General features: G+C 37.3%; 3 protein-coding genes across 5 annotated transcripts; 1 reads left to right on the top strand and 2 right to left on the bottom strand.

Annotated features, from left to right (window-relative positions):
• Positions 1–1156: 1156 nt before the first annotated feature.
• On the bottom strand, positions 1157–4668 carry tspy (testis specific protein Y-linked). Of its 2 annotated transcripts, none has more exons than XM_016542248.1 (7): positions 3435–4668; positions 2651–2728; positions 2454–2565; positions 2159–2313; positions 1973–2049; positions 1758–1882; positions 1157–1627 (listed from the first exon to the last, which is right to left on the bottom strand). In XM_016542248.1, exons 1-7 carry the CDS (start codon positions 4272–4274, stop codon positions 1461–1463), a joined length of 1554 nt encoding a protein of 517 aa, XP_016397734.1. In that variant the 5' UTR covers positions 4275–4668; the 3' UTR covers positions 1157–1460. The 2 variants fall into 2 exon arrangements, with proteins under 2 accessions (XP_016397734.1, XP_016397735.1); XM_016542249.1 differs by having other exon boundaries at positions 1758–1879; positions 3435–4666.
• Positions 4669–4886: 218 nt separating this feature from the next.
• On the bottom strand, positions 4887–19187 carry LOC107731227 (forkhead box protein P3-like). Of its 2 annotated transcripts, XM_016542251.1 has the most exons (15): positions 12746–12785; positions 12050–12147; positions 11922–11950; positions 8606–8766; positions 8307–8381; positions 8114–8195; positions 7904–8036; positions 7697–7804; positions 7529–7616; positions 7265–7333; positions 6431–6584; positions 6201–6277; positions 6022–6123; positions 5644–5765; positions 4887–5414 (listed from the first exon to the last, which is right to left on the bottom strand). In XM_016542251.1, the coding sequence occupies exons 4-15, from the start codon at positions 8762–8764 to the stop codon at positions 5321–5323; spliced, it is 1263 nt and encodes a 420-aa protein (XP_016397737.1). In that variant the 5' UTR covers positions 8765–8766; positions 11922–11950; positions 12050–12147; positions 12746–12785; the 3' UTR covers positions 4887–5320. The 2 variants fall into 2 exon arrangements, with proteins under 2 accessions (XP_016397737.1, XP_016397736.1); XM_016542250.1 differs by lacking the exons at positions 11922–11950; positions 12050–12147; positions 12746–12785 and adding exons at positions 14765–14842; positions 19110–19187.
• LOC107731228 (protein phosphatase 1 regulatory subunit 3A) lies at positions 17049–19942 on the top strand. The gene is made up of 2 exons (XM_016542252.1): positions 17049–17221; positions 18899–19942. The coding sequence occupies exons 1-2, from the start codon at positions 17154–17156 to the stop codon at positions 19581–19583; spliced, it is 753 nt and encodes a 250-aa protein (XP_016397738.1). The 5' UTR covers positions 17049–17153; the 3' UTR covers positions 19584–19942.
• The last annotated feature ends 635 nt before the right edge of the window (positions 19943–20577 follow it).

Raw genomic sequence — 20577 nt, 5'->3', positions numbered from 1 at the left:
AAATTATAAACCCTTTTTAAGGGAAAGGATTATGTACAAACCACTGGCCTTGCAAGTAAAACAAGTACAATCCAGTATACTTACAATGAGTTAACAACTTTTCATTTTCAATCCAAACTTTTACAGGTCAAAACTCAAAATCAATGAACTCAAAATCTTTTAACACAATTGCCTTATTACAGATACCTAGGAGAACATTTAGAATGGTTTCACTCTAATACCTGACTGACTGACCAAAGTTAAAGCAATTATTCCAAAGAAGCAAAAAAAAAAAAAAACACTATTAGAAATAAATGCAAAAGTGATATGAATATGAAAGATGCCATGAAAAAATGTGTACATATTCACTATTTTTACCATTTTTACTAAGCATTTAACTGGACACAAAAGTTTGAGTATTGAGTGCACACATCATGCTGTCAAAAGGGGGGAGGGGGGGGGACACCACAAGATGACCTTGCAACTATTTTGCTCATTTAAATAACATTACAATTGTTATTCATTGCAGTGAATAAATGGTAACGTGCAAGTGTTGACAGTGTGTCAATTCTAGACATGACAAAAGTAGTTTAAAGGACCACATGATCACCATAGTAAGAGGTACCAAGTGTCAGGATTTAATCTGTTTATGTAAACAAAGTGAAATAAACTACAATTATTTAAAGATTCATCAATAAACAAAAGATGTTATGTATTAATGACACAAAACTGAATAAATGAAGCTTGTGAAGGGAAACACATCTACAGTATAAGGATAAAAGAGTAAACATCCCTGAGTTATCTAGTTTTGGTTCAGAATGAAGAGCATTTCAGAATGTTTGACCTTTCTCCTTATAATCAAAATGTGGTGGTAGAGTTTATGAACAATAACAAGGCAAGGAAACCCGTTGCTTCATGATGTTAGAATTCTGTAGATGAGGATAAAAAAGTAACACAAACAGCAATTAAACAAAAATATTACAGCAATGACTGAAAAACATGATTAGGCCTGTAAAACATCCAAACAGGAAAGTATGGTGTGTTTATAAATGGTCATGATTGCGAGTGACAGACAATGCTACTGTATATACGGTCATACAAAAACTAAACTAAACTAAGTGCAGTCTATAATCCCAAGCTTTAAACAGTCCGCTGTGAGATAATAGAGGTGTCTTACTGGTATCAGTAGCCCTCTGAAATCTGTTAATGCAAAGTTATAACTGTAAAATGTGATGACATCTTAAGGAAAACATGTTTTCAGAGGAGTGCACACATTGAATTTGAATATTCATCATCTTTGATGTATTGAAAGTACCATCTACAATGAAGACATATTTAAACCCTGATCATTAAGCATCATTAACCACTTGTTATTTGAAACAGACTCTTAATTTATGCAGGAAATGATATCAGTAAAACAGATCATAGAAAATTCGAATGATGCTATTCTGCGTAAAAAGAAACAGAGACAACCCCGTGTCCTAACTCTTCTCTTCATCTACATCAATATCTTCCTCTTCCTGTCCTTGCTCTCTGACCTCACAGCCACTGGAGTCACGTGACTCTTCTACTTCCTCAACATCCACTTCCTCTTCATCTCTCTCCTCATAGGAGGACTCCCCCTCATCTCTGTCATTCTCTTCTGAGCCTAAGAGAAAATGATCAGTCATGATGATTTGGGGAAAAAAAAAGACCAGTTTTATTTATTGATTTGAAAGACTTTATAAAAGCACTTTATATTAAACTATATGACTTGATTGTGAAAAGGAAAACCTCACCTCCGACTTGGTCATCATCTTCATCCTCTTGCCCCAAGTTTTGGCTCTTCTCCTCATCTTCATCTGAATCTGAGATGATCACACACTCGTCTCCATTATTGTTGCCCTGAGGTTTGGGACCTCTGCTGGACAACAGAAATTGGTTTAAAACAACAAAAAAAGCAAAACCTAAAAATACACTTTGAAAAATCTGGATGTTTCAGGCTAGAGATTACCTGCCATTCTCTCGTGGCTCCCAGAGTGGAGTCAGATAGTACCTCAAAGGGTTTCTGTACAGGTCATCTTTCAGGATCTAGAAGGGAATCATTTTTTTAAATCATCATCCTTACTATGTTTAAGGATTTTGTTATGGCCTGTTTATACAGCCCTTCTTCCTGCACCAAACCACATGAGAGATGTACCTGCGCGATGTCATCCCTTCCTGGGTTGCTGTGGTCACTGAACCAATGGAAGAAGCTCTGGTAGACTCCCTGTGATGTTCGACGTGGTTCTCCACTACCGACCAGATTCTGCCCCCTGTGCCACAAAATCGGGTTTGAGAACGACACCGGTGACCCTGAGCAAAAAGGAAAGCACATACAGATAAAGCACATTTACCTTTTTCAAAAAATTAAAACCCAGAATAAATAAATGTGTCCCAAAGTAATCTGTTTCACATTCATGAAAAGAGGGGTACTGTGATAATGGTCAGCTCACCTCCCATACCAAGATGAAGCTCCTTCACTATCATTTTGTTTTGAAAAAAGGGATTTCGCCGGAAATGGAAGCAGATGCGGTAACCAAGTTTGTTGTTCTTGAAAGACTCAATCTGTCGAATGACGAGCATATTAAAAACATGGATCATTTGCAAATTTTGAAAACAGGAAAAAGAAAAACGGGAAAAAATGTATTACCTCTAAGTTAGTCATGTAGCTTAGAGCATCTTCATCAGTCTCGTCAATTTGCGCTGATAGAAGTGGGTGATTCAGAAGCTGATTGGCTTTAAGTTAAGCACACATTACGTAAATGAAGACAAAGATCTGGAATCCACAATCATTTGGTTGAAACACATTTGACGCAAATGAAAAACCAAAATGAACATAGGAGTTTAGAGTATGATGAGTAAAGTTGCTAGGGATTCTGGGCCAATCGCACAGAATTTGCTATAGGGCCCCCTCAAAATCCCAAAGGACAACATTGTGGGCCCTATGTACTCCGTCCCCCTTTTCCCCCAGTTATGACACCCCCCAAGTATGATCTTTGGTGACAGTTAGAGGGATAGTTCACCCAAAAATGAAAATTCTGTCATTACTCACCTTCACGTTGTTCCAAAGCCACAAAAAAGTAATCTCGTAGCTTCATAACATTAAGGTTGAAACACTGACTATTTAAACAATGTCCTTACTACCTTTCTGGGCCTTGAACGTGGTAGTTCCATTGCCGTCTATGAAGGGTCATCAAACATATCTTAATCTGTGTTCCAAAGATGAATGACGGTCTTACGGGTTTTGAACGACATGAGGGTGAGTAATTAATGTCAGAATGTTCATTTTTGGGTGAACTATCTAATATAACACCTTTTGACCAATTAAATTTAAATTGGTGTGTGTTTTATATATATATATAAAAACTCAACTTCAAAGGCCTTGATACTTAAGTTGTCCACCTGAACGTCATGCACACAAAGCCAAAGGATGCAGCAGTGACCCAGAAGCCTGGGATGGCTTGAGTGATGGCGCCGCGCTGGTCCAGGTGAGGGCGTCGCTGGCGGCTCAGTTTCATCTCCAGGCGTTGATGCAGACGCGCGCCTTTCTTCTCCAGCGCGTCCAGCCGCATCTGCACTTGTGCGAGCAGCGCCACGGACTGCCGCACCTCCGGGGCCATCTTCACCGACACTATGGCACACTCTCCGTCCTCGTTATCATCATTATCAGAGGCGACAGACGAGCTAGCCGTGGAGGAAGAGCCAGGAAGAGAGTCGTCATCCTCCTCCTCATCATCCACGAACGAAGCCTGCTCTGGATCTTCTCGGTCCTCGCAGAGCAGCAGGGATGAAGAGCTGTCAGCCGCGGCTGCCTCCGTCCTTCTCTCGCTCTGAGAGCAACTGGGACGATTAGACTTATCCCTTGATTTCTCTCGGCTCGCTTTTTTAGACGAACAGGGCATTTCTTTACGGTCTTCGTCCGCGTCTCCACCGGTCAGACTGGCAAGCGCTTCTGCTGCGGCGATGGCAGCGGAATCTGACGACTGGCGCTCGCTCTCACCTCCACAAGCCTGTCCTGTGCTCTCCTGCGCGTCTGCTTCATTCAGAATCACCGTATCCTTCTCTTTAGCGTCTTCAGGATGCTCAGATCCGTGTTTTGGCTCATCATTGCCAACTTTCTCAGGTTCTGCATCTTCACGAGAGTCATTCCTTGGTTCCTCATCACTTACTTTCGCCTGCTTGGGCAGCGTGGAGTCAGACTCAACACTTGGACTTACACTTCTTTTCCTCTGGTTAGTTTCGGACGGCTGACCGCTGTCCGAGTTTGTACTCATGATGCTGCCTAGTTGTAACTTTGTCAGACGATTTTAAAACAAATTTTAAATGCTAATTGAGTTAACTGTGCGGGTCTCTATCCAGAGCCCTCGTTCGCATTACAGCACTAACGCTATCAAATTCCAAGTCTGCGCAAATGTCAGCAGGCCTAGGTAGCTTCCTAACGCTGAATGAGGCTAGTTTAAATTCTCGCTGATTGTCGCATATCGAATATTTCCGTTTGTATTTACACACAGCATTCGTAATATAGAGTTACTTTTCTCTTAAAAGTCACAATACGTCTAAAAATGTCCAGTTCTGTTGTATTTGTTTACAGTTTGCCCTTCCGTTCGCCATTTATCTGAGGCTTTGCATACGAGCGCGAAAATAAAGCTCTGATTGGCTGAAATGCACCGCGCAAAAATCTCTCGGCCAATCGTAGACGTTGTACTGCAGTTGGAGACGAGCAGGAGCATGGAGTACATCACCATTGCGTTGCATTTACGCACTGTGAAATATTTCTGACTGGGAGGTTTTGCATTATTTTTTAGTTTATTAGAAGCAAAACTTGACGTTGTGTAGTGTATAATGTACCAGAATAACAGTATAACAATGCTGGATTGCGTTTCAGTTTGGACCTTTATTTGAATATCATATTTTAAGACATTAATTCATAGAGAGAAAATGTACAGTTATTGTTTAACAGCATAATTATTAAATTAAGTACCATATTAAATGTATTTACATACGATGCTATTAGTATCATTATTGATGTACAATTGTAAGCTTTATAAAAAACGTACTTGTACTTTATAATCAGTACATTTAAAAGCAAGAAGGATAGTGAAAAGTTTGCTGAACACCCACTACTTAACTTTACCTTTGGATTATGCAAGATTCATAATTCCTTACACAAAAGTTTTTTTTCCCCAAAAAAACATAATTAGGTCTGAAACAGACTGCCAGATATATGTTTAAAACATATATGTTATAAAAAATTAAAGTTAATTTTAAACTATCATAATATTTATCATTCCTACTAAGAAATGCGATTGTAATCTCTTCATTAGAGTCCATTTGGGCCTTGCATCTGATAAGTTTCACCTTGTGGAGTCACAGGAAGCAGGTGAAAAGGTGCCATCCAGCCCATATCCTGATCCCTGGAGGAAAAAGTGGTGCAACTGCAATAAATCAATATCATTATTCTCCCACCATCCACTTAGATCCATCCAAAGAGCCCAAGTAGTTTTTTTTAACCTTTACTACTCAGCCATTTTAAAATTAACTTCTTGTATTTATACATACAACCAACTATCCACCAGGAGTGTGACATGCATTAGGAAAGTACAATGTTACTGACACCCTTATGAAGAAGGAAAGACAGTTTACCTGTGAAACTTTTGTCCTTTTCTTCTCAGAAATTCCTCTTCATCCACGGTCCAAACAGAACCTTTTCTTCCTTCAACGCGCACAAAGCACTTATGAAGACTGAGGTTATGCCGAACAGCATTCTACACACAGACAGAGACACATAAATTACTTGTTAAATCATGTTACATCTAATAGGAGGAATAAGATGCACTTAGTCCTAACAAAAAACCACTGTAATCACACAGCCTGGTCATCACTTTCTGTCATTAACATACAAGTTGTGAAAGTTTTCTGGTCTACAAATCGGAGGCTGTGGCTTTCAGGATTGGCTTGTGTGCAGTGAGTCATGGAATGACAAATACAATAGGTTTACAGTACAAACAGTTCATCTCATACCTTCCATGTGGCGGTGTTGTGACGAAAGTAGAAAAACATGCGGGTAAACCAGTGATAGATTTCGTTCAGAGTAAGCTGCTTCTCTGGGGACTCCAGTATCGCCTGGCATAAAAGACAGCTTTTATGTGACTGACAGGAAATGAAAAGGTATATAGGATTTTCAATTCAGCAGTACTTACCCATCGTATCATGGAGGCGTAGGTGAAAGGTGGCCTCATGTTTGTGAACTTATAATACTCAAAACTGGGGATAATCCCTATTGCCAGAAAAAAAAAACGTATGAAGAAAATAATTACATCATATACCGTAGTGTTGTGTGTGGAGATGAAATATGAACGACTGGTAATCAGAGCCAGTATTTTTGTATTGTATAATTTTAATAGTAACAAATGTGTGTGTGCTGGATGACCTGGTATAACTTGTGAGGTAGAGATCTGCCAGTATCCTTGTGTTAGCGCTTCAGCTGCCGCTCTGTCACTGTCATAGACACCATTTGCGTTCTGACATGCTGCAGGTTGCAGGAGTTCTGACAGATGTCCTGACTTCTCCACACTGTTACCATCCTAAGATCAGAGGGAGAAAATTACATCAATATATCATCTTGACATAAAATATCATCTGACTTTCATCAAGCCCCAGAAGCAGGTAAAATCTAACCTCAAATGAGAACATAAACAGATCCCACTGTCATTATGGAATAATTTGATTAATTCACACAGGGTTTTGTCTTAGCTTTTCTAATGCTCCCTTTTTTTTACTGTTGTAGACTAGCTAAAGATCACTGTTGTCTGGTGTGACCTAATTTCAGGTCTGCTTTAGCTGGCAGACAGATGGCCTTGCATTTGTCTCAAGAATAAACTGGTGTGAAGACAAAGCCATAATGCACTTACAAATCATGATTTTTGCTGACTCCCTTTCAATAGCATTATACTTGTTTGTTTTTTAACTAAGGAGTGTAGATCAATTGATGTAGCTTTCCTCTGAGCATTACATATTCTTACCTTAATAGGTGAGCTTGCTGGGAAGATTTTTTCCACTTGTAAATGTGTGTTCTTATTACACATCTTAAAATAGCAATTGCCTTGTAACTCTTCCCAGATTTATGGGTGGCTACACTCATATTTATGAGCTCTGTGATTGCCAGCGAATGGCCGCCAATTACTCTCTCTTAAGCAGCATAGATTGGACCACTTATTTAGATGTATTATATATTTCAAAACTAATTTAATACAAGAGAGCTTACCTCAGAGGTAGATTTGACGTCGAACAGGTGTAGCTGCATGGCCTGCAGTTTCTGTCTCTCTGCAATCAACTAACAGTAACATTCACATAGTAAATATAATGCAAGGCCATAAACAGGCATCCTTTAATAACCCAGTTCTTATTATAACCTCCTGCATTATGTATCATTAGCTCCTGTGATGCATATTAAATTGGTTCTGTATTTCCCACATAAGCTGGCTTAATATAGAACAAACCGTTGTTTTTGAGCACTGGGGTTGCATACCTGATTCTCCATGTATTGTAATTTGTCTTTCTGGATCCTCAACTGGGCTATACTTCTGTCCCCAGGAGCATGGTCAGTAGAAAGGTGTCTAGATTATGGAATATAGAGATATCAGGTATTGTTGGAATTATTTAGTAAATGATCTTTTTAATTCCATAACTGTCTCACTTTAAGAAATGTCCATATTCTTTGAACACTTCTCTGCTCTTTGAGCACCCAGGCCATCCACATTGTCCTTTAACACACAGAAAGCCACCTGGAAGACTGTATGCATGCCTAGAGATAACCATAAATGCTTCATTTAGCACAAATACTGAGACCATACAGGCATTATTTATTTGTTTGTGTGTTTATGTTCTCAAAGCAGATACTCACTTCCCAGTATGCTCTGTGCTGCCAGGCTGAGGACTTTCTGATTGGTTGGTGTAAAGTGGCACAGGGTCTGACAGGGCACTGTCAGGTTCCGTCTTACACACAGTGTCCACAACCCAGTCATGAACACCACAAGCTGTAGAGCATTATCAAAAGTTTAGTGTCAGAGATAAATGATTTCATTTGTTTTGATAAAGTCTACAGTACCAGTACCTTGCGGGAACGGCTGGTTGCCTTTGCGTAGTACTGATGGTCTGTGCTGTCTGAAATGTTTGCTTGTGTTTTCACTGGCAGTCTGGATAAAGACAACAGACAATGCATGCAAGTTTATTCTATTCTTTATAACCCTTTATTTCTTAGGTAAGGTGCTGCTAGGGAAGTGAAACCTTTTCTGACTGAACTGTACCTCCTGCTGTAGAGTGGAATTTTGAATGTGAGATGAGCCAGAACCTCTGAAATCACTCTCCAAGGCAACAGACACCTTTGAAATCACAAGTGGAAAAATATACTTTTTAAGGTTTGTTTGTTTGCTACAGTACTCATTCTTTCAGTAGAATGTGTTACTTGAGCTGAAAAGTTCGTTTTTTTGGGGCAGAATAACTCAAATCAACATTATTAACCTTCATATAATATAATTTAATTCATATATTTAATATTATTATTTTGTGCAGCAATACAGAAATATGTCAGTTTCCGGTCCGTTACCTTGGTAGCCATGGGTTTGCCTGAGATCAGAGATGAACTGCTTCCTCTGGCCTTCATCTGCATGCTGGAAAAGGTAGAACGGTCTTCCTCTTGGTACTGATTTTGGTGACTACTCCAGTTATCTCCACCTTTGTGTGTTCCAGCACCATTTTGAAGCATTCCTATATAGAAATATGAAGATATAAAAGAGGTTACAGTTTATGAACTTTACCGTACTACTGCGTACTAAGAGTGAAATGAATCAGCCCTAGCGCAAACTATTTCCTGTGTAAATACATTCACCTTTGCTTTGTTTCCAAATATAGAATAACTATACATATTTGAATAAAACTAGTAAAAGTATGGAAGTTGTTTTTCCTTCTCGTTTCACTGTGCAGGTGTTTTCTGAACACAAACCACACTTCACCTTGAGTAGGCCCCTTATATATAAACTGAAGAACTTTTTTCCCATTCTGTGAAGCAAACAATTTTGTCAGCTAAAACAAGCAGTCTTTATTTTTGCTCTTTATTAATCTATTTGATATTACACATTTTACAATATGGCTTAGCCACAAAATATTTACATTAAAAATGTGTGTTTGTAAGATTGAGATTAGAGTGTTATATAATATAAACAATAAGACGCATAACTCTTATTGTTAATAAGAGTTTAAGTAATTTGATCATTGTAGATACAAAATTAGTACTAAATGAATAATTTTTCATTTTCTTTTTTTGCATTCAACCCTTTCAATTAATTTTTTCGTAGCTCATGGAAATGTGAAAATGATATGCATGTTTACTCCCCATTTACAATATAAATATGACACATCTAGCCTTATATTTGGATTTTTTAAATAAAAGGAACCATCAAAATATTACCATTTGAAATTAAAATAGTGTAACACATTTTTGTCTTACAAATACATCAACCTGAAATGATCAATTGGCATACATGGACATTAATATCTTTATTAATCTTATTTTTCCTCTGTAAAAAGAATTGTTCAGTCCATCTTAGAAACTCAAAACAATCAAATCAATAGCTATAGGTCAAGTAGACTACATTCTAAAGTCTCAAATATTTATGGCGATTAAATAATTACACGATTGGCTATTAAATCTAAAAGGACTATGACGCTCCAACCTTACGTAGACCATATATCTGACTCACCCCATAAATATAGTACTTCCATATGTGTTCAGATCTAATGCAGTAACTTCTGTTTAATATTTAATAGTGTAAAAGTGTGGATTTATCATACCTTGCACATACAACCTTTGAGAAAGAAAAAAAAAACCTTCATCTTTGGATTTTAGAGCGCCATTGTCATTGCGGTTTTTTCTGAACTTGTTTAAGAAGTCATGTGTTGCTTATTTCTCATTGACATTTGACATTAACCACATCCAGTCTATGATAAATGTCAAATTTTTTTCACCTGGGGGGTTTTTCAAACAAGCAACTTGACGTGATGAGGAGGAGAAGAGCCTTATTTTGCAGGTGCTGAAATGTTTTACAACATATTACAAATATGTAACAAATGTTTTCAAATATTCTAGAAATACATTTATCTTGAAAATGATCAACTACGCATGTTTGCAGCACATTTTTAAAAGTAGCTTAAGCACATGTTATATTTATGACCCTTTTCTGCACTTCTCTGTATCGTTAGTCATCGAGGCTAATTATCAGAGGTTTAGATCAGCAATATGCAAGGGTATCATTTTCCAGTAATTTGCAGGATTAGTTTTCAATGTTGTGATCTTGTGCCTACTGAATGTGCATTGATTTTAATTTGTTCCTCTGAGAGTCCGACCTGAAGATGATATTGATAAGACTGGGATTATTCAAGGCAATGAAACTCACTATTCATCTCTCAGTCTGAATACAGTCTTCTCTCAGTTCCAATCACTGAGATAAAATCCCTCAAAATATGAGAATAGTCTGGACTGACAGCAAGTTTCATTTTACAACGATGACACTTTAGAAACTTCAGTATTCAGTAAAATCAGTTTTAGTTTCCGTGTTCTGTGGAATTCATAGTCACAGTGATAATCATCAGATCTAAGCTGTGAGCCAACTAAATGCAGCAACGGCCCATCAAATATTTTCAATTCACACACACCCGGAATTAAACCTGAAACTTGTCTTTAATAATAATTTTAAAAAAAATACAGATATGGAACATAAAGACACTTCTGGCCTCAATTCTCTCCCACAAACATAGAAAATTTCATTCTGACTCACTTTTTTCCACTGTACCCACTCATTTGTGTTAACACACAATATGATATGAATCAAAGATCAGGATATCTGAGGTATGAACTGTACTGTACTTTAATTTGAAGAGTCAAATGATAGTGTTTAATAGTTGGACACCCTGCTCCACCCAGTTCCACCATCGTGGCTTCTTATTGTTGGAGGTCAGAATTAATTGATTCATTGTTTAAAGTGGCATCTACTGCACTATCTGTGGTAACTGCTGAAGATATGCAAGACGAAGCTAATTTTGCATTAAAGAGTGCTATTCTTGAGCATTCTCTGGTATTGTACAGTAAGTACCAAGGTAAGTGCCTAAAAGATTTCCATGCTTGTGAAAATGGCTAAATAGCATCATGTGAAAGCATATATAGAGATTTATCTTTTTAATGTTATTATTATTTATTTGGACAAAAAATTTATTGGTTATCGAACATAGCATGAAAATAATTTTTGGCCTATTGTATAATTCAGAATAGTAATATCGATGCATCTGTAGAATTTGATCAATTTTTACAACATGTAACTTGGTTTTCCAATCACTATCATATACCAAATCATAACTAGCTAATGCTATCATTCTTAAAAATAACGGTTCAAACCAAGAAAGATTTTACAGCCTGACGTCAAAGTACTTTTTCAACTTCCTCTAAGAACTGTTTGTTCTCTAGTTGTGTTGAAAACCATGATGAACTGATGTTTTAAAGAACACAAAACCAACATAAAAAAAACCTGAAGAGCTCATTTCTAATTTGAATCTTCAAAGAACTGTATAACTCAGCTCAAGAATCCACCACAGCCAAAAAAGGTTCTTGCTAAAATGTGGATTATTTGCTAAAAGATGCCACAAAGAACCATTGAAGAACCGCTACTTTTAAATGTGGCTGTCACGAGAACTTAATTTCTTGGTAAAAAAAAATAATCTGAATAAAGAGGTGACATTTTAAAAGGCAAAGACAGCCATCAAAAACTTATTTCGTGTCAAGTTATTTTTGAAATTTTTGCACCTACTCATTTTCTCCCCATGTGCAGCTCTCAGGTACACAAGAAGTGTATTTTTATAGTTGTATGACTTACCCTTTACATCTGTTGTCTGGGTAATCCTTCTTTAAGATGGAACATTGATTTCACACATTAGTTTAACTAATACATGATGCAATTGCTATCATAACTGCAGGATCTCTGTAGAAGATAGGCTCTTTTACCTCCCACACCTTTCTTTGTCTGGCGCTTTTCCTTGAGACGTCACTCTATGTGTGCTTAAACTGAATCCTTCTCCTCAGCAAAGGCCTTTGTGGTGCCTCTGAACAGGAAAGAAAACCAAAGACTGAGATGTCTAAGATGCACAGACCTCATTTGCGTCTGCACTTTAGGAAAGCACACTGTTTGGTTGCTTGTCTCTTTTTCCTATGCTGAGCTGTGTTAGTTTGTCAGGTTAAAAGAAACTACAGCGTAATGAAATGTTATGTAAATTGTCACATCATCTGGAAGTACAATGCCAGTTTAAGTGTAAAATGAGTCAGTTCATTCAGTGGTTGGTTTGAGAAATATGTGATCATTTGAACCAATCTAGCTTTAAAACATGCAATGATTAAAATGATTCAAACTCTTGTCTGTCAAAACAAAAGCATATTTTGAGGATTAAAATTGAATCAAAAATGATGTACATTTGATGATGCGATACTGTTCATAATTTAAAAACGCACAATAACTTAATCAACTTATTCTCACACACTGCTGTCACACTGGCAAAAAAAGTAAACAAAAAAATCTTTTGTGGTTTGGGTTATAAAAGCACTGATTAAAGTTACTCTTTTTTTTCTTTAATTTTTTCTTTCTTTCTGAAAACAAACAAATGCCTAATTAATACAACCAGGTTGAAAGGAGGGGAAAAAACTCACCTGTTGTGCGAGTGTCAGCTAGATGCAAGTGAGAGAGCGATTATTAGGTTGAATGCTCTGGAAAATGTTCGGGTCACCCCTTTTATAATGTTTAGCATGACATTTAGTGGAAATTCAGCAAGGCAGACTGTTTCCCCACTGGGTGTTGGCTTGCGTGTGTGTGTGTGTGTTCATATTGTATATTCATGTGTGCATTGAGTGTGTAGTAACTGCTAGTCAGACTGACCATATCTTCTTCAGAAATTATGTGGCAATTTGTTGTTTCTGTTTCCTATTTTAGAAAACCTTCACTGCAGCAAAAACCCATTTTTTCCATTTTTCCTGAGTGATTACTTAAGGTTTTTTACATGTAAATGTTTTATAGATAGTTGTCTTTTTATTACTTAGGGTCTCATACTGTATGTGTATTGCTGACTGTTAATCATAAATAAACAAATAAATAAACAAGTCAATTATTCCTTTGGTGTGGATGGGCCAAAGCCCAAATTCATCTTGAACATCTTATGTGCTGTTTTACCACGAGACATCAATGAGATTCTGCACATTTGCTTTGAAAGATATTTCTAATTCACCTCATTCATTTTTTTTGATTTCAAAACATCTTCCTTATCATTTAAGATAAAACATATTTTCATGGATCAGCTAATTCATGTCAGATTTCTTGTTTGAGATTAAAAGAACAAAATAATAATTCTGCCATATACCCACATAAATAAGGACCAGCGTGCTACTTTCACATGAAAATGAATTAAAAATCCATTCCGGAAGACCGGAAAATGAGATTGCAAAGAAAATAACCTATTACGTGTTCGGAAAGTCCGTTTGCAGGGTTTGTGACGTTGTATTCGGGTTCTGGGGGGAGACTGAACATATGTACAGGGTACATAGCATGTGTGTCGATAAGTTTAACGCAGGAAAAAACATCCTCATCCTGTGGTTGAAAAGGTTATTTGAGTGTTTTTGAACAAATTGTTCTTCAATAATGACACTCCCAAGCACATGTACTGCATGTAGACTTGCAAGTCTTTTCTGATACATGTACGGACTGTAACTACATACAACTTCAAAACATTTTTGAAGATGAAAAGAGTAGATTTGAACATGTATCTTAACAACAGGCAGATCAATGTTAAAAAACAAGTGATACTTGGGGTCATATTTATGAAGTCTGAAAAGTTCAAATAATATGAAATACATATAAAACATGTACACTGTTAATAAACGTATGAATAAACATTTGGGAACTGGTTATATAAATGCATTATGTTTTATGTTCAACAATTCAATTTGACCATTTTTTTTAATTTACAAGCCCAATTTTTATTGTGCGGGGTAAACCTAAGGGATCAATGTAGAACAATTATAAAAAGATGATAAAAATCTTACATTGAAAAACATAAACTAACAGTTATTGTGTCCATAAACTTTTAAAGAAAAGTTAAGATTTGCTTAACATAAATTAAAAATCAAAGATTTTTTATATATAAATTCACTGATTGCTATTCTTTCAGCTCTTCTCATAACTTTTATAACGTGTGCCTGCCGAATTCAATAACATGTGATGATATATAAGACATTTAGAGACAAACAACGAAAAAAAGTTTCACCACTTCCAGGTTGAACGTTTTGTTTTATTATTTGTCTCTAGTACACAGATTATAGCATCACGTAGTGTTTTGTACAATATTATATTCTTAGTCTTTGAGCAAGTTTTGTGACAGCAAAGGAAAATAAAACGTTTGGTAGGCAAAGAACCAACAGGATAACTAAAAAAAAGATCAAGATTAAGAAAGGGTCATATGTTTCAGGTATCTTTGAGCAGATACTCATAACACAAGGTTAGTTATAAAAGTAGTCACTGGAATACATACAATTTTTGAGACACAAGGTTGTATGTAATTTTTTTAACCATGTCTGCACAATAATTTTTCTATTTTAATCATAGACCTTATATTTGCTGGGAAATAGGGGGATGCATTCAAATCGTGATTATCTCATATCCTCATTCAACAACAATACCTGACAGGGGTGTGGAGAGTTGTAACAAAACCAATCCCCATTGAAGACTTTTTCTATTTTCTTGATTTTTCAGCATGCCTAGACAGACAGAAAAACAGACAGATGTTTCAGAGGTAAGAGTTGTCTTGACTATTTCATGCAGGCAGCTGAGCTGTACTATGGATTTATTTTCAAATGCAGTAGATATATAGGTAACATGCAAGTAAAGGTAACTTCTTGTTAAATATTGCAGCTGTTACGGTGCAAATTATATGTATAATGATGGTTCATTTTTTGCTGTTATTCTTTTCTCTCATACTGTTACAACTGACCCTAACTAGTTTAACAGCTTACTTTGAGTTGCAACAATGTAACTCTTTGTGTTCAAAACCAGTTCTTTAAATCGCCTTTATAATTATTAGAATTCTGACTGACATTTGTAGCAGACAGATAAAGATATCTTGTGTTAAAATATGAGAGGTAAAAAAAATAAACTCTCAGGGGCAGTTTCCCGGACAGAGATTAAGCCTAGTCTTGGACTAAAATGGCCCTTTAAACCAGATTAACAGAAATCTGCTTTCTCTGCCATGATTTTAAATAGTCTCAGACTTAGCCTATAGTCCAGAATTTAATAGGCTGATTTCCTGGAGGAAGACTAGATGGTCCTTTTGGATCATTGTTCTGTTGAAAGATCCAACCGTGGTCCATTATAAGGCTTTCTGACCCCAAGACTTAACTATTGTCTGCAATTATCCAGCTGTGATCCTTGGAGAGTCTTTGGCCATTCAAACTATCCTCACATTGCATTAAGACAATAGACACAGACAATATACTGTAGGCAGGTTTGGAACAGGTTTGGAACTCCTTAATTATTGTCCTAATGGTGGAACTGAATTAGATATATATATATATTATTTAGCACTATTTTGTGCTATTTTTTGACTTCATATTTTGTAAAGCTCAACAATCTGTTGCTGCACAACAGAACTATATTCTTTGAGGTTTTTTATTGTGGTTGATGATAAAGAGAATTTGGCCTTTATGTTCCTCATATTTATATTCCTGCGAAACAGGAAGTCATGGCTGGATAATTCCATGTTCCTATCACCCTGGTGAAAAATGTAAATATGAACGGGAATGTAGATCTTCAGAGACTGTACTAATAATAATTTCTAGGACTACAAATAATTGTGGCCAATGTGTATTAAAGAAAAAATATTTTTATAATGTGATTTTGTTGAAATGATTGTTGTGATTTATTTATTTATTTTATTTTTATTTACTTAAAAAAAATGAAAGATCAGAAGGATAAACAATACAGATTTATTTTCACAGTCCTCTTTGATCATATTTTTTTAGGGTGCTAAAAAATTCTCATCATGACTCTCTCTGTTGCTCTCTCTCTAAAACAGCTGCTTTATGTATAATATAATGAATAATAATAATAAAATGTTGCAAAACTGACAACAACAGCTGATTGCAATAAGTTATGCAATAATTCATTACAACTAAAACAGCTGCTTTATGTATAATATAATGAATAATAATAATAAAATGTTGCAAAACTGACAACAGCTGATTGCAATAAGTTATGCAATAATTCATTACAAAGAGATTCCTAGGCATTCCTTTTTTTATTATTCGACACCTGAAGTGTGCGGTTTACTTTGCTTGTTTTAAAAAAAAAAGTTTTCTCTTGTTTAGTAAAAAAATTTTTGTTTGTTTTTGTTGTTATTGATCACAGTCTCTTTTTTTTTGCGCTACTATTGTTTTCCTTGGATTTGCTTCTCAGTTCCATTCAATTTTAAGCTTTTCTTGGTTCATTCCATGTTTTATAGGCAACCTCTGTCATTCTAATTCAGATTAGCACAGTTGGTTTTAAATTAATCTAGTTTATTTTAGTTCAGGACTCCATAGTCCAGGAGTTAGTAATCTGTACTTAATCTGTGTTTCAGAAAGTCATTCATTCTAATTCAGATTAGCACAGTTGGTTTTAAATTAATCTAGTTTATTTTAGTTCAGGACTCCATAGTCCAGGAGTTAGTCATCTGTATGTAACCTGTGTTTCAGAAAGCCATTTTTTAAAACCATGATTAACTATTCTAGATTAAGCCTACTCCTGGCTTAATTTAAACCCTGTCTGGGAAACCACCCCTCAGAGTTATTCATTGTTAAACAAAAATGGATACAATCATCAGTCCCCTGATGCTGCACCTGTTGCACATATTGATTTCACTATATTAAGCAAGACTGACTGCTCCATCAAGGAGTTAAAATAGCTTACCAATCAATATCTCTAAACGGTAATGGTCCATAATTGAATATGCCAGCTTTTCTTTCTCACCACTGGATCTCGTTAGCTTCATGATCATTCTACTATAATGTTCATTTGAAGCAGCTGCACTGGATTATGCTATCAGAAATTAATTTAACAGACCTTTACAATTTTTTCTGCATAAACTCTGCAATCAGTGACAGGTAGGCAAGCTGTTCACACAGGGACTTTTGTGTTTTATCTATTTATTATTTATGAGTGAAAGAATTAGACATTTAAACTGTTTTTAACTGCTTTTTTTTTGCTCACTCTTGGTATTTCATAATTCTTCACATATCATGACTCAAAACTGTAATTCTGCTGTTGGTAAATGGTGTGCATATCAGAACTACAATTCAAACCAGCATTTTAAAACTTTGTTTTAGAGCAGTGCATGGTCTCAAACTCAATTCCTGGAGGGCCACAGCTCTGCGCCGACCCTAATCAAACACACCTGATCCAGCTAATCAAGCTCTTCAGGATTACTAGTAACTTCCAAGCAGGTGTGAGTTGGAGCTGTTTTAGAGTTACAGGGTGTTGCCCCAGGTGGGCTTTAGCCCCATTTCATCCTGGAGGAGAGTATGTGTGAGGGGCTGAATCTTCCCAAACTATTTAAAGCTGCATAACATGCTGAATGGCCATAACTGGTTGTTTAAATACGAGTGAACTGTGACCAGTTTTTAAAAATTTTTTTTATAGAAATTCTATATACAAAAAAAAACAAAACTTTTTTTAGTTTACATCATTGGTGGTCATGATGTAAACCACATCAAATGTAAACTATGATGTAAATAAACTCTGCACAGCTTTGCAGAGTTTAGCTCCAGGCAGCTCCAAATCACACCTGCTTGGAAGTTTCTAGTGATCCTGAAGACCTTGATTAGCTGGATCAGGTGTCTTCGATTAGGGTTTGAGCTAAAATGTACAGGGCTGTGGCCCTCCAGGAATTGAGTTTGAGACCAATGGTTTACATATTCTTGACAGCAACACAAAGTATTTACTGTATTCTTGGCCGAAAATGTCTTCAAATGAAATGAAAACAAAAGAATGGTTTAGTTCAGATTATATAATCATCTCATCATCGTTATTATTGTTTTATGATTATTAACAGTAATTTTTATGTTGTTAATATTATCATAAAGTTACATTATATGACAAATGTGTGTGTGTGTGTGTGTGTATATATATAAATAAAATATGACCAATAGATCGATTATTATTGTTATAAGAGTAGCACCATATGCTTTTTAGCAATATTGTCTTTTTTTTAAACTTATTTTGCGATTAGTATTATAAGATTTTTCTCACAACAAACGGCAAGCACACAAACGAGCGTGTCTTTAAACTTTAAAATAGTAGCGGGGGGCGTGTGCGGTTTGGAGCGGCCAACAAGAGATCAGGGGGAGGGGTATACCAACAGAGCCCATCTTCCTCCTGACCTCTGAAAAACGATGGCCGTGCCGCTTCCTTCTAAATTTAGACACTTATTCGTGTCTGTGCACTATGCGCTCCAAACTGCAGTTCTCGTTGATGTCAATAGTTTAGGCCTAGTTCGGTCGAAACGAGGTGACAGACCCTCGCGGGTCTCCGTTGGCACTATGAACGGTAGCTCGGTCTGACGGACGCGCACCATCGCAGTAACAGCACCCTTCATGTTTACGCGGCTCAGAAACAGATGTAATGGCGCAGGGGAATAACAGTAATTTCCTAACTATCCCCTCACAAGAGGGTCTTTTCAAGACTGTGAGGGTCGAGCGTTCCGATGACAACAGTAATGATGAAGATGAGTTAGAAACTGAGGAAGACGTCAGGCTAATACCGAGGTCTTCTCCTGTTCCCAGAAAGCGAGGCTCTTCGATTGCGGATGAAACCGCCGAGTACATGCGAATCCGCCTGGTGTTAACGAACAGAAGAGTGTCGTTTGCAGACAGTACGGGAGCCGAGCTGGTTGATGTCAGAATGTTTGTCCCGTTTGATTCAGACGAAGAGGACGATTCAAGATGGGAGGAAGAGGAGGCGCGGTACCGAAAAGCCTACTGTGAGCCCACTTACCGTGTGTGGCCGGAGTTCCAGCCGCTCACCGGAGCGGAGTTCGTGCTTGCTGCCCACAGCAACAAGCTGGAAGTGGAGAGCGTGACATCTGTGCCAGATGAGCCTCTGTCATTCGAGGTGCTTATTCGTGTGCTCAACATTTCTTTTCACAAATCAGTCTATGTCCGGTCCACGATGGATGGTTGGATCAATCACTTTGATTACCCAGCCGAGTATGTCCAGGGCTCCAACGACGGCGAAACGGACAAGTTCTCCGTGAAGCTGGCCTTCGCTTCACCGTACCTGTTCAACGGAGCGCGGATTGATTTTGTTGTGCGCTACGAGACGCCAGATGGAGAGTTTTGGGCGAACAACTCTGGCAGGAATTACTCGGTAACTCTGTTACAGTCGTATGAAGAAGAAGACACAGTCCAGACCACCACAGCGGACACAACTGAGCTGAGAGGAATTCTAAAACCTCCCAGGTACCGGTAAGTGGGCGTCAGTGAACTTATAACACATATTTTTTAACATTAGCCTGTTGTTAAATCTGTGTTTAGCCAGCTATCGGTGTTACTCTCTAACCAGCTAATTTAGCCGTTTAGCACGGATAAAACAATTAACTTGTGCAATGTCGTATCAAAAACGTTCAAGATTAAATGTAAAGACTAAAAACTGGCGTGGAATACCATATATAATTGGAAGCGGAGAGGCAGACAAACAGCGTTTTATGAACACTCCGCTTGAGCTCCATTTCGGGTTTTGCATTTCCCACTCTCTGCTTACCTGTAAGTGAGAAACCCTGCGCCGAGAGATACTGGAGGAGAGGTTGCACAAATGCGCATGTAAAAAAACCAAAATACCCCTCAAAGATACTAAAATATAATGCTCTGAGTAGGGCTGGATTTAAGCATGGGCATTCTAGGCACGTGCCTATTTCTCCCAGTCTCTCTCACAGACGCACACACAGTACAGACACGCGGAGACGTGAACAGAAACTTATTGTCAGCGCTGCCCCGCGAATTTATCAATAAAATAGTTTCGCAGCTGAAAAGCTACATGACATTTCTCAGTTGCGAAGTTTAACTTAAAGGGGTCATATGATGCGATTTCATTTTTTCCTTTCTCTTTGGAGTGTTACAAGCTCTTGGTGCATAAAGAAGATCTGTAAAGTTGCAAAGACTAAAGTCTCAAATCCAAAGAGATATTCTTTATAAAAGTTAAGAGTTAGCCACACCTACCTAAAACGGCTTGTTCTAACACACCTCCACATATCTACCTCACTATGTGGGAAGATTTGCATAACGCCGCCCAAATGTTCACACAAAGAAAGAAGGCGTAACTTTTATTCTAGCTGTAGTATTGTTGCCGCCGCCGCCATGTCGTGAAGGCGCTGTGTGCTTCGTTGTGAAAGCGAAACTACTTTGTTTGGTCTTCCAAAAGAGGACGATATCCGCTCACTCAAGCCGGCCTCCGCTCACTCTAGGCC

The sequence above is a fragment of the Sinocyclocheilus rhinocerous genome, unplaced genomic scaffold (assembly GCF_001515625.1).
Source record: "Sinocyclocheilus rhinocerous isolate Xijiao unplaced genomic scaffold, SAMN03320098_v1.1 scaffold1600, whole genome shotgun sequence".
In the NCBI taxonomy this organism is placed as follows: domain Eukaryota; kingdom Metazoa; phylum Chordata; class Actinopteri; order Cypriniformes; family Cyprinidae; genus Sinocyclocheilus; species Sinocyclocheilus rhinocerous.
Note: the sequence above shows the minus strand (reverse complement) of the source record. Positions and strands in the feature narration are given on the sequence as shown.

Coding starts and splice junctions, on each gene's coding strand:
- tspy (XM_016542248.1), bottom strand. CDS start 4,274: ATGAGTACAAACTCGGACAGCGGTCAGCCGTCCGAAACTAACCAGAGG. Junction 2,729..3,434: donor CAGGCTTCTGGGTCACTGCT/GCATCCTTTGGC, acceptor AAAGCCAATCAG/CTTCTGAATCACCCACTTCT. Junction 2,566..2,650: donor GCTACATGACTAACTTAGAG/GTAATACATTTT, acceptor GTCATTCGACAG/ATTGAGTCTTTCAAGAACAA.
- LOC107731227 (XM_016542250.1), bottom strand. CDS start 14,840: ATGCTGAAAAATCAAGAAAATAGAAAAAGTCTTCAATGGGGATTGGTT. Junction 6,124..6,200: donor ACGCCTCCATGATACGATGG/GTAAGTACTGCT, acceptor CTTTTATGCCAG/GCGATACTGGAGTCCCCAGA. Junction 5,415..5,643: donor AAAGGACAAAAGTTTCACAG/GTAAACTGTCTT, acceptor TTTTTCCTCCAG/GGATCAGGATATGGGCTGGA.
- LOC107731228 (XM_016542252.1), top strand. CDS start 17,154: ATGCTATCAGAAATTAATTTAACAGACCTTTACAATTTTTTCTGCATA. Junction 17,222..18,898: donor AACTCTGCAATCAGTGACAG/GTAGGCAAGCTG, acceptor TCCTGTTCCCAG/AAAGCGAGGCTCTTCGATTG.